Consider the following 11,744-nt stretch of genomic DNA (forward strand, 5'->3'; position numbering starts at 1 on the left):
TTTGATTAAAAATAATAATTGTGCGATAAGACCGAAGCAAGAATGTGTAGCACATGATAATGAAAGGCAATAAAGAAAGTATAGGAAAGTTATTATAATTAAGATGATAAAGAAAAAGGAAAGAAGGAGGTCGGTTCCTTGCAGCCAACGTATCTCCAGGCTCAGCCTCGGAGCTAGGTTCGGACTTTGTTTATGTAAGAAGATAATCACGAACCTCACCATTAAAAACAACTCTCTCTTCACCCCCCCGCCCCTCTCTCTCTCTCTCACCGCCTCCACTAGCATAAAGCTTTCTCTCACAGCCACCTTTCTTGTTTTCCTTCTCAGACACTACAGACATTCTCTCTCTATTGATCAATGGCGATAGATAATCAAGAAGCTGCTGCTCGTGAAGTCAAGCCGAAGAAGCTGGTACTAAAACTGAATGTTTGTATCGACTTTTTGCCTTTCTTTTTATTCCACATTTTGTTTGTGAAAAAGTATGGCTTTTTAACGATTCTTTTTGTTTTTTAGGGGCAAAATGAGGAGAAAAATGTGTGGCCGTCATGGCTGAAGTCGCTGCTGAAGGAGAATTTCTTCGTCCAATGTGAATTCCACGCGGATTCTCACAAGAGCGAATGCAATATGTATTGCTTGGATTGTATGAATGGCCCTCTCTGTTCTCTCTGTTTGCCTTCTCACAAGGATCATCGCGTTATTCAGGTTTCGCACCTCTCTGTTTCTTTTTGTTTCATTTCAATGGCGGAATTGGATTTTAATAGCGGAATTGGATTTGCAGATTAGGAGATCATCGTATCATGATGTGATCAGAGTGTCGGAGATACAAATGTATTTGGACATCAGCTCGGTTCAGACATACGTAATCAACAGCGCCAAGGTTGTTTTCTTGAACGAGAGGCCTCAGCCGCGGCCGGGAAAAGGCGTCACCAACACCTGCCACGTCTGCCACCGCAGCCTCCTCGACTCCTTCAAATTCTGCTCTCTTGGCTGCAAGGTATGGTATTTCTAAATTATTGAATTTGAATTTGAATTGAATTGAATTGAATTGAATTGAGTTGGGTTTAATTTGAATTTGATGTATGATTGATTACTGAATTTGGATTTTAACTTTTTTTGTAGATTGTTGGGACTTCGTTGAGGAAGAACAAGCAGTGGCCGGGGAAGAGGATTAGCGCCGCGGCGGCGGTGTCGGAATCTGATGAGTCGAGCAGCAGCCACGGCCAGAGCTTTACGCCGTCAACGCCGCCGCCATCCGCCGCCAATTACCGGAATGCGAAGCGGAGGAAGGGAATTCCCCATAGAGCCCCTATGGGTGGAGTCACTATAGAGATATAGTGGAATAATAATGCTCTTTTAGTATGTGAATGATTAAAGTTAAATAAGGTACGAAGAAGAAGAGGGGTTGTGGTTATCTAATTAATCATAATCTAATGCAATTACTGAAATAGTCTTTTGCCTGCATTGTAATTTGTTCATAGAAGCAGGTTGCATGTAGGGGGAAATGGAAAATAGTTAGAAGGGTAGAATTGGAAGAGATGCATATTTTGTATACTCTAGTTTTGTTTTGGTTTGGTTTTATGATGTGGCTTTGAAGTTTCCTATGTTTTCTACTCCTTTCTTTGTGTTTCTTGGAAGTGATGTGCAAAATTGTATATATTGAGTTAAACTAATGTAATTTTGTGTACTTGGGCGTTAGATATTCCCTATTCCTTTTTAGTAATTCACATGACTTGTTTCATGATTTAGGATTTATTAGAAGTGGCAAAATGTGAATGGGCAAGCATTGTCATTCTCATTGTATAACTTCAAAGAGTCAAAGTCGCAATTGGAAACCAATAATAAGCAAGAGTGTAATAATTCAAGAATGAATGCATAAAAATATTAATTGAGCAACCACATTTGATCTTTGCAATGGTGGTTATCTAGGAATGAATGTTTTGACTAGAATTAAAAGGGTGTGGGTGTGGGTGTGGGTGGTGGGGCAATGGCCGGCCGAGTTTGAACAGGTCAGACCAATGGAGGTGGGTCTGGTGTCGTTTTGGAAGCAGTGGGATTCTTCTATCTTGGTGGAGGGGTTGGGCTACCTGTGGGGCTATAGCGTTTCTAGACCGTTTGATTGATTTCAACGGTGGAGATGGAATTGGTAGGCTTCTTTGCCTACTTTTATCTATGTTTCGTGTTTCTCTTTCACATATTTAATTCATTGTCTAACACATTGACAATGCGTTTCTCGATGAAATTTTGGTTTGATCTTTCTCCACATTTCCATTACAGATATGTTTATAGGAGTAATTACATTTTCGGATTAACTATAATTTGGTGGTGGGGATAAACATAATTTGATTTTATTGTTTTGTTAGCATGAATTTTTTATTGAATCATATACTAGTATTTAATTCATTCTGGTGTTATGAGATTTTTATTTATTTATTTTTGTGGGAAAAGTTATACTAAGTGGGGTAGTGCTTATCTACTCATCGATTCCCATTTTAAGAAGTTACTGCCATTGTTTCACATTATGTGAATAAAAATAATATAGTATATAACTCCAGTCTTTTTTTTCTTTTTCTTTTTCTTTTTTTATGACGAAATAGATATGAAACAAAATCTGCAGCACATGAATTTGACGATGAATTTTTTTCATTGAGCAATATAATGATCGGGAGAAAAGTAGGAAAAATAAATCGAAAGATGAGGAGATATTTATACATATGAAGTATTATAATTTTGGAGTATTAATGAAGAACCATTCCACTTATTTTTGGAGTATCTAATCCTTTGATTTTTGGCTCTACTTTTTACAAAAATATACATCAACTTCAAATTTTAAAAATTAATCACTCTACTGATTTAAAAAAAAGCATTACGGATAATAAAGAATATACTACTCACAAAAATGTCAACTCTTAAAGGAAAAAAAAGTTTGGAACCAATTGATTTGGTGATAACATCATTGAAGGGAAAATTAAATGTATGAAAAGGGAAGTTGTGGAAAATTAAATGTATGAAAAAAAAAATGTACGAAAAGGGAAGTTGTGATTGGAAAAAAAAAATGTATGAAAAGGGAAGTTGTGATTGGAGTATACAAAAATGTTCCTTATAAATTTGGGTGAATTTTTATCCAAAAAAGTACTATTGAAAAAGTGCAAAAGCACCTTAAGCGAACAAAGTGTAAAATATAGGGATCACAAATGTGCATCACTAAAAGCATATGGCCTTAAAATGTAGGGTTGGAACCGTGCTGAAATTGTCATACCGCATACCGTACCGAAAAATGTGGTATGACAAAAAACTTATCTTTACTGTACCGTTTTTTTCGGTATACCGCATACCGGTATTACCGAAAAGTCGGTATACCAAAATTTAGATATCGTTACCTTACCGACATTTTGGTATACCGTACCGTGATTTCAGTATACCGCAATATGCGGTATGTCGAAATCACGGTACGGTATACTGAATACCGCATGTCAAAACCTAACATTCATGCATTAAATAGCAAAAATATCATTTTAAACATCTAGGAAATATCCAAAGTGATAAAAATCCATCACAAAGCAAACATAGTTCATGACATTCAAAATCCATTCAATTATGCTTAATAAAATTATATAATAATATATTTTATAAAGAATAAATATGTTAAATATGGTATATATGCGGTATATACCGTCAATTACGGTATATACTGTATTTGCGGTATACCGTGTTATACCAGTATATACCGCAATTGCGGTATGACGCGGTATACCGCGGTATATACAAAATGCATACCTTTACCGTACCTAAAACTGTCGGTATGGTATGATACCCGTACCGAAAAGTATGGTATACCAAAAATTCAGTATTTTCGGTATTTTTTCGGTACATTTTTCTAGTCGTATTAAAATGTACACTCTTGCATTAAGGCTAAGTTTGATACTCCATTTAACATGAAAAGGCTGTAATACTAAACGGTAAATAAGAAACATGGATCCAAAAAAGACAATGACTTTTAGAACTCTCTCCTATAATTTTTAAAGTGGATCAATTATAGTTCCACATCTATCCCCACCCTAATGATAATAAGAACCTTTGTCCTAGTTGTTGAAATAATTATAGTTCCACATCTATCCCCACCCAAATGATAATACGAACCTTTGTCCTAGTGGTTGAGGGGAAACTTGAACCTTTGACATATTGGTTAGAGGAAAGCGTCTTACCAACTGAGTTGCACTCCCGTCCCTAATTACTTGATGCACTTTCATCATGAAATTTAAGAAAATTCATACTCCCTCGTCCCGGAATAGGAGTCCTATTTAGTTATGCACGGGTTTTAAAAAATGTAAAGAAAAGTGAGATGAATAAGTTAGTAGAATATGAGTCTCACTTATATAGTTTTATAATATAATGTGAGTTGAATAAGTTGGTGGAATGTGAGGTCTACTTACCATTTATGGTAGAAGTGAAATATGACTTTTATTGTTGGACGGACCGAAATGACAAAATATGACTCTTATTGTGGGACGGAGGGAGTAAAATAAAGTAGGAGAGAATAGATGGAGTAAAATAATTGATACTCCCCTCGTCCCGCTTTAGGAGTCCCGATTGAATCAGGCACATGTTTTAAAAAAATGTTTGAGTGTGTAACAAATAAATGTTATAGTGAATGTTGGGACCCACTTTTAATTGAGTGTGTAATAAATAAATGTTGTAGTGGATGTTATAATTAGGGGTGGGGAATTATACCGAAATACCGGAATACCGGACTTACCATACCAAAAAAATACCGAAAATATCGATTTTTCGGTATACCGTAGTTTTCGGTACGGTAACGGTATTAGATTTCCTATACCACGGTATACCGTGGTATACAGAATCTTCGGTATACCGGTACCGAATCGTCGATATATACCTATGCTTCGGTATACCGTGGTATACCGGTATACCGATTGATTATTACATATATAAACATATATATATATATAGAGAGAGAGGTGATGTATTCATTTTCAACATGCAAATATTGTTCAAAATCAAAACACTTGTTAACTATTGGATCTTATGATCTAACGGCTAGATTAATGTCACGTGTCATCTAATAATGTAGATTATTAGTCTAATAATTTAACTTAAGTAATAACGTACTATTTTAGTCAAATAATGTAGCATTTTAGTGTAATAATGTAGCTTGACTAATAATGTAGCATTTTAGTCTAATATGTAGCTTATCACAACCATCCAATCCTATGATTCAAAGGTTGTGATATGTTTGATGCTTAACACTAAGGAGGTAGTAGGACCTTAACGTTTCCCATATATATATTTATGTTATATTTATACTAAAATTTAAAAAGAATGACTGTATAAACAAGATTTGATTGTGGTGAAGTTTAATTGTTTTGGACTTTTTGAAGTAGTTGAACATTAGAATTGTTTTTTTGAATATTTTAGGTATAATATATTTTTTTTTCCCGGTATAATGGTATGACATACTGCATTTCGGTATACCGAAATGCGGTACGGTATATCGAAAACACGGTATGGTAACAGTATCAAAAACTATCTTACCGAATTTCCGGTATACCGAACGGTATACCGAAAAATTCGGTACGGTATCGGTATGATGTTTTGTCATACCGTATGTTTCGGTACGGTATACGGTATGACATTCACAGTACGGTATACCGTACCGAACCATCTCTACTTACTTTATAGGCATTTTTTATTAGTTTATCCCAACCGGAACTCCTAAGCGGGACGGAGGGAGTAGTATTTGATATTTTGTTTTTTTGCCATAAAGAGAAATTACTAAAATAACTTGTAATTGTCGAAAATAGAATGCGACTAAAGTAACTTGGGGACGAAGTGAGTATGACATTCGAATATGTCAGAATAAGTTGATGATAATGCTTGAATTAAATTTTAATTTGTGCGTTTTGCCATTATGAATTTTGAAACTTATTCTCTCTTAGTACTACTACTTATGGCTTACTATAGTGAATAGTGACTATCAGTATATCCTTACTAATTATGGCTTAATTTAGTGATTGTGGAACAATCATCCGACATTGAATGAAAAATCGAGCATAAATCAAAATTGCAATTGTGCAAGAACAGCGGCAAATCGAGGCCCAATAAAGGAAATCAGAATTAAAACCAAGAATCGTGCAATAACGAGAAACCCAAACTGAGCCCACAAAAATCAATCACTTAGTCAAAATTTAGTTAATACGAAGAAACCCAAACCAAGCAAAGAGAACGATTATCAAAATGGAACACAAATAATTATTCAAAGTTGTGAAACCCAAGTGAAATTAAGCCATAATTCAAGCAAAATTCCCCCCCAAAAAATCTTGATGTCCACTTAGAACAAGGAGAAAAATTCGACCAAGTGCAGACAGCAGAAATAATATTTCTAGCAAAGTGATACTCGCTATTATACTTACAATTCTTTTTTATTGAATTTGGGTCAACCAAACAAGCATCAAACCAAACCGAAATTATGTTTTGATGTTATTGCATATTTCTATCCGACCAATTTGGTCAGAAAAAATAAGGAATTATAGTGATTTAAATTACAAGAGCCAAATTCTAATTAGTGTAGTAAGGTTCGAAATGAATATCAGAATGTCAACTCACAAATTTTTTAAATTTTAGAATTATATCATTCAGATACAAAAGGATTTTTTTGGCTAAAATGACCAATGTTTCATTAAAATGACTTTTATATAAGGGGGTGATATAATTGAAAGAAAAAATAATTAAAACTTTCTGTATTTGTGTTAAAATTAAAATTAAAATTAAAATTAAAATTAAAATTAAAATGATACTAATACACCAGAATCTGCAAAATTAGTATTTAAATTAGTACTTATCCAAAATAGATATGAGGATTGAATCCATCCGAGTGTGAAAGCCATTAGCCATGGCTTTGGGAGCAAAGGAGGCTGCAATGGCATCTTCCATCTTCTCATCTTTCCCTCCAACTTCACTCCATCTCCATTCATCCAACAAATCTTTATCTTCAATCAAATTCGCCGTCGCCAATTCTCCGCCCTCGCTCAAATTCAGTTATCGCTACACATCGAAAAGGCCTTCTTTTCAGTTGCAATCAGCTCCAGAAAGCCTTGCAAATGTAGCGGAAGAAACAACAGTAGAAGAAGAAGGAAAAATTGAAAAATCCGGAAATGCCAACATCAGAAGAAAGCTGTTTGTGCTGAACCTACCGTGGTCCTTCTCCGTCGTTGATATCAAGACACTGTTTAGTGAATGCGGCGATGTTTCGGACGTTGAGGTCAGAACACTTTTTTTTTTTAAAATTGGTTTTAAGTGTGTGTGATTTTAATGTTTTGAATACTTTTATGGTTGTGGCTCTTACGGTGATGTGTAATTTTGAAGATTATAAAGCAGAAAGATGGGAAGAACAGAGGATTTGCGTTTGTTACGATGGCTTCAGGTGACGGTGCTCAGGCTGCTATCGAAAAGTTTGACTCTTATGTAAGTTTGAACTTTTCAAGATAGTTTTTGAATTCTACAATTGAGTATATTTGCTTTAGTTTCTTGTTTAGGCTGTGGATTCGATATTTTGTGTGAATGCTAAGTTGAGATGTCAAATGATTATACATTTACAGGTAGCTTCTCTAACTTAGTCGGTAGTATAAAATTGCAGCAGCTTCAATTTATGTAGGATGGTTTCTGCGTTGAAATCAAGTTGTAGATTTTGGTAGTTTTCATTTTCCCCAAAGTGATTTGGTTAACTCGTAGAGGAGAAATGGAAGCAACTCAAGGAGTCGGTGACGAGAAAGATTGGAAGTAGTTGTGGTTGTTGCCATTGGCCGACTGTGGTTTTACAGTTTCTTATCACATATTTCTCTGAGTTGGTTCAACCTTGCAAGCTGGTCTTGGATATTCCGTGTTTCACATGTGCTTAAACTATGAAATGATATAAATTGTATCCCGGCTTGTGCATTTGATTTGTTCGACCTGATAGAAAGCTATTGAGGCTTGAGCCAAGCTTGATGCTCTTTAATATTTATTGCTTTGTTTGAATTGACTTGTAATTTGGTTTTGTGATCTAACAGGTCCATTATTTCAATGTTTTGTTTCTAGTTAAGCAGGATGATTGATATTTTGTGAAGCGATGATGTTATTTCTTGTTGAAACAGAGTAAACTAAAACTTCTGCATTATGAAGATTCATGGAAAGTTGGACCTTAGAAGATGATAGTTTAACAAATTCTGTTGCATAGGTAATTTGATTCAAGAAAGAGTGTTAAGAGCTTGGATCCATGTGATCAGGCACTAAGCTTTAGATCAAAGTGTTATGCATGGATACAATTCGACACACTGCTTTAGGTTCTTGATTTCAAGACCAGCATCTGTTATGTTAGATTGGTGGTATCAAAGGTGTGGTGTCTTCACTGTCCTGCAACTTAGCAATAATGCTTGGAGGAACTTGTAGAGTTCATTTTAACTTGAAGTATCTTTTTAATACTCCTGAAAAGACTTAACTGAATGTATTTCTCGAAACTCTATCTTCCTACAGAATTATGGGGTGAAAGATACTGGTCACCTGTTCACTGTAGTCTGTAGTCATTTGAGTTTCAAGGGGTTTACAACTTCTCAGTCAAAAGAACTGAATTCTGGTTATGCTTTTTATTGTTGATCTCTTTGGTATCCATTTCTAAATGGTACTCCATTTGCATGATTATTATTTATGCAGGAAGTGGTTGGCCGAATTATCAGAGTACAATTTGCTAAGAGATTCAAGAAACCTGTTCGTCCGGCTCCTGTAATAGTCCCTCCTCCTGGAGAGACCCGCCACAGGATTTATGTATCCAATCTTGCGTGGAAAGTTAGATCAAATAATCTCCGAGAGCTATTCTCATCCAACTTCAATCCTGTTTCAGCAAGGGTCATATTTGATAATCCTTCAGGAAGATCAGCTGGATATGGTTTTGTATCTTTTGCCACCAAAGAGGAAGCAGAATCTGCAATTAATGAATTAGATGGGAAGGTAATCAACCACTGTTATCTTAAGGCTCATTTGAATTTTTACTTTTCTTAAATGCTGGTTTTTAATTTCTCAGATAATATCAGCGTATCAACTACTTTAATAGCTCTTAAAGATTACAAACTAGTTGTATCTACCTATGTCACAGAGTTTAATGAGGTTTTATGGAAACTCAGCCATAGGATTTTGTTCTGAGACTGCTAGGAGGAAAATATGCATGAGTTTGTAATATTTGCAATTCTTGTCCGGTTGTCCCTATTGTATCCAACAGTCAGCACACAGAAATAGTTTGATTCTTATTAAGGCCATCCACAATGCCGTTCGTTCTTAGTTGGACCTCACACCACTTTTTTATCCCATCCATTACTTAAGAAACAACACCCACAACCCACCATCCCTTTCCTTACACTATTCATACATCCCACCTTTAATTTTTTATTCATTTCTTATTTCTTTTATTTAGTATATATTCTAACTAAATTAAACCCGCAATTTAATTAAAATATGAAATTTATTAAAATTTTAAATTACGTAATTGCAATCCCAAAATACAAAAAATACATAATTAAAAATTCAAATCTTTCTGCAATTGTTCTGAGCTCATAGTACTCGTGTATGTCTACAAGACTTTCTGCAACACAGTATACAAGATTCCTTTAATTGCTTCTCGAATTTCCAAAAGATAGATGTTTTGGTGGCCACCGTCTCCTTGGGGACGTGGGTCGTGATTGTGTGGATACTCTAATTGTTTTTTAGGAATGAAGTTCCATTTGGAGGACTTGATGAAATGCCATTTAAAAAATGCCACTGAAAAGATACATAAATGTGAACCTATACACAATAAGAAACATTAGTATGGTTAGGCTAAACTGACAAAACTGGTAAATTTCCATTATCTCATTGTAGGCCAAACTGACAAAACTGGTAGTTTCCATTATCTCATGGCTTATTGTAGTTATTGTATTATTTTCAGGAGTTTGAATTGCTATTTAGTAAAGTAGCTGAAATTTGTAGTGACCCTTTTTAGAAAGATTCGAAATTAGAATTAATTGAGAATGTCTTTTATCTTTATCAATGGTAAACACATGCATTTATACAATATCCTAGTAAATAGATGTAACTTGCCTCTGGATGATATCTGTGTCCATCATTATCATAATTATGGTTAGATTTAAAGCTGGCTAAAAGGTGGTGCAGTCCCTCTTGTTTATGCCTTTATGGTTATGCTGCTTTTATAGTCATATGAATGAAAATTGAAGAATTCTCATTATTACTAACATTATTGCTCGAAGGAAGAAACCATGCTTTCCAAATTTACCAAATTACTTGATATTGCCTTGATTCCTTTCCTTGAATACTGTGATGACTTAATACTATGAATGCTCTCTGCATAGGAATTATTGGGGAGACCAATTCGTTTAAAATTTAGTGAAAGAGGCTCTACTGCTTCCGAAAGTAAAGAAGAATCAAACTCCGTTGCTGCTGAGAGTGAGGCGGAATCAAGCGCAGAACAGCCTGAAGAGTCTTGAGATAGGTTTAGCTCGTCCCGCTTCTTGAAACACTGCTCATTTCCGGTCCTGCCTGCACATGTACTCTTGATGATAATGAGTAATGCTGGAAATTTATTTATCTTACTCATTTTTTTGGTCATGAGTAGTAAATTAATAATACTAGTACATTGAATCCTCACTCCTCAGTGTTACACCTCAACAGGGATTGAGATAGAAGAGTCATGTGCAGAAGAGGAAAGAGGTGTGTTACAGATTCATACTGATATAGCTGATTAATTAATTAACATATCAACGATCACATAACATAATAATTATATAATCGATTCTTATATAAGTTCACCACTTGTATTGGTCAAATGCTCAAAGCTATAGGATTGGGTGTACATGTAGTTAAGTTATAGGATTGGCTTGTTAATTATCTTATCCTGGTAGTATATTATTAGTGCATTTGTTGAACAAAACTGAATAATTCTTTAACTGCCTTTACGGCGAATTATTGTTAGGGATGATTTATTATTTCTTAATTTATGCTGATAGTAATTTTTGCGTCATACACGTAATTACTATAAGTTTGGGATGATTTATTATTTCTTAATTTATTTAATAATAAGTATATACACAATTAAAGTAATTTAGTCCTTTTTCTATAATTAATTTCTAGAAATTAGGGATTAGTTTATTTTAAGTAAAACTAACATTTTTTCAAGAAATCTAGTTATGTAAAAGATCGAATCCAATTTCAAAAGGAAAACACAATCTTTCCGTAGTAATAGTAATATACTTTTATTATCATAAACTATAGTAGTAATAAATAATTCACCATTAGTTACTTATACATAATCATAGTAATTTTAAAATAATTGACAAAAGATACAGAAACAAACAAATGTAAAATAACAAAACATAAAATACAAAAAAAATCAAATTAAATTATGTACTACATACATCCACAAAAAATAGACAAAGTTGTAAATAACACGAGTTTTAATGTGCAATGGGTAAAGTAAAATAGAAGGGGGAAAAATGGTGAAAGTAGTGCTAGTGGATTGTGTGGTCCACATTTAGAATGATATGTATACATATTTTTCAATACTTAATACACTATCCACTTGCATTATTATTTTTTAATGTTAATAAAACGTGCATCACCGTTATACCAGTTTGAGGTGACAAAGTTTTTCTGCACGAAAATTGATGTGCCAGATTAAATCGAGGCACCTCTAGGATTCAAAAACGAAT

At 34.3% G+C, this 11,744-nt stretch overlaps 2 protein-coding genes across 3 annotated transcripts; both read left to right on the forward strand.

Moving 5' to 3' along the window:
* Positions 1–221: 221 nt before the first annotated feature.
* LOC121793356 (protein RGF1 INDUCIBLE TRANSCRIPTION FACTOR 1-like) lies at positions 222–1,695 on the forward strand. 2 transcript variants are annotated; one of them, XM_042191353.1, is made up of 4 exons: positions 222–426; positions 514–702; positions 779–994; positions 1,120–1,695. In XM_042191353.1, exons 1-4 carry the CDS (start codon positions 358–360, stop codon positions 1,333–1,335), a joined length of 690 nt encoding a protein of 229 aa, XP_042047287.1. In that variant the 5' UTR covers positions 222–357; the 3' UTR covers positions 1,336–1,695. The 2 variants fall into 2 exon arrangements, with proteins under 2 accessions (XP_042047287.1, XP_042047288.1); XM_042191354.1 differs by having other exon boundaries at positions 222–411.
* A 5,177-nt stretch (positions 1,696–6,872) lies between these two features.
* Positions 6,873–10,632, forward strand: LOC121793357 (29 kDa ribonucleoprotein B, chloroplastic-like). Its single transcript, XM_042191356.1, has 4 exons — positions 6,873–7,276; positions 7,381–7,479; positions 8,704–8,997; positions 10,389–10,632. Exons 1-4 carry the CDS (start codon positions 6,908–6,910, stop codon positions 10,521–10,523), a joined length of 897 nt encoding a protein of 298 aa, XP_042047290.1. The 5' UTR covers positions 6,873–6,907; the 3' UTR covers positions 10,524–10,632.
* Positions 10,633–11,744: the final 1,112 nt, after the last annotated feature.

This window comes from Salvia splendens, chromosome 3 (genome assembly GCF_004379255.2).
Source record: "Salvia splendens isolate huo1 chromosome 3, SspV2, whole genome shotgun sequence".
NCBI classification, from domain to species: domain Eukaryota; kingdom Viridiplantae; phylum Streptophyta; class Magnoliopsida; order Lamiales; family Lamiaceae; genus Salvia; species Salvia splendens.

What these genes read in the sequence shown, in the direction of transcription:
- LOC121793356 (XM_042191353.1), top strand. Translation starts at nt 358, where the DNA reads ATGGCGATAGATAATCAAGAAGCTGCTGCTCGTGAAGTCAAGCCGAAG. An exon ending in AGCTGGTACTAAAACTGAAT is followed by an intron (nt 427 to 513) that starts GTTTGTATCGAC and finishes TTTGTTTTTTAG; the next exon opens with GGGCAAAATGAGGAGAAAAA. An exon ending in AGGATCATCGCGTTATTCAG is followed by an intron (nt 703 to 778) that starts GTTTCGCACCTC and finishes TTGGATTTGCAG; the next exon opens with ATTAGGAGATCATCGTATCA.
- LOC121793357 (XM_042191356.1), top strand. Translation starts at nt 6,908, where the DNA reads ATGGCTTTGGGAGCAAAGGAGGCTGCAATGGCATCTTCCATCTTCTCA. An exon ending in GCGATGTTTCGGACGTTGAG is followed by an intron (nt 7,277 to 7,380) that starts GTCAGAACACTT and finishes GTAATTTTGAAG; the next exon opens with ATTATAAAGCAGAAAGATGG. An exon ending in TCGAAAAGTTTGACTCTTAT is followed by an intron (nt 7,480 to 8,703) that starts GTAAGTTTGAAC and finishes TTATTTATGCAG; the next exon opens with GAAGTGGTTGGCCGAATTAT.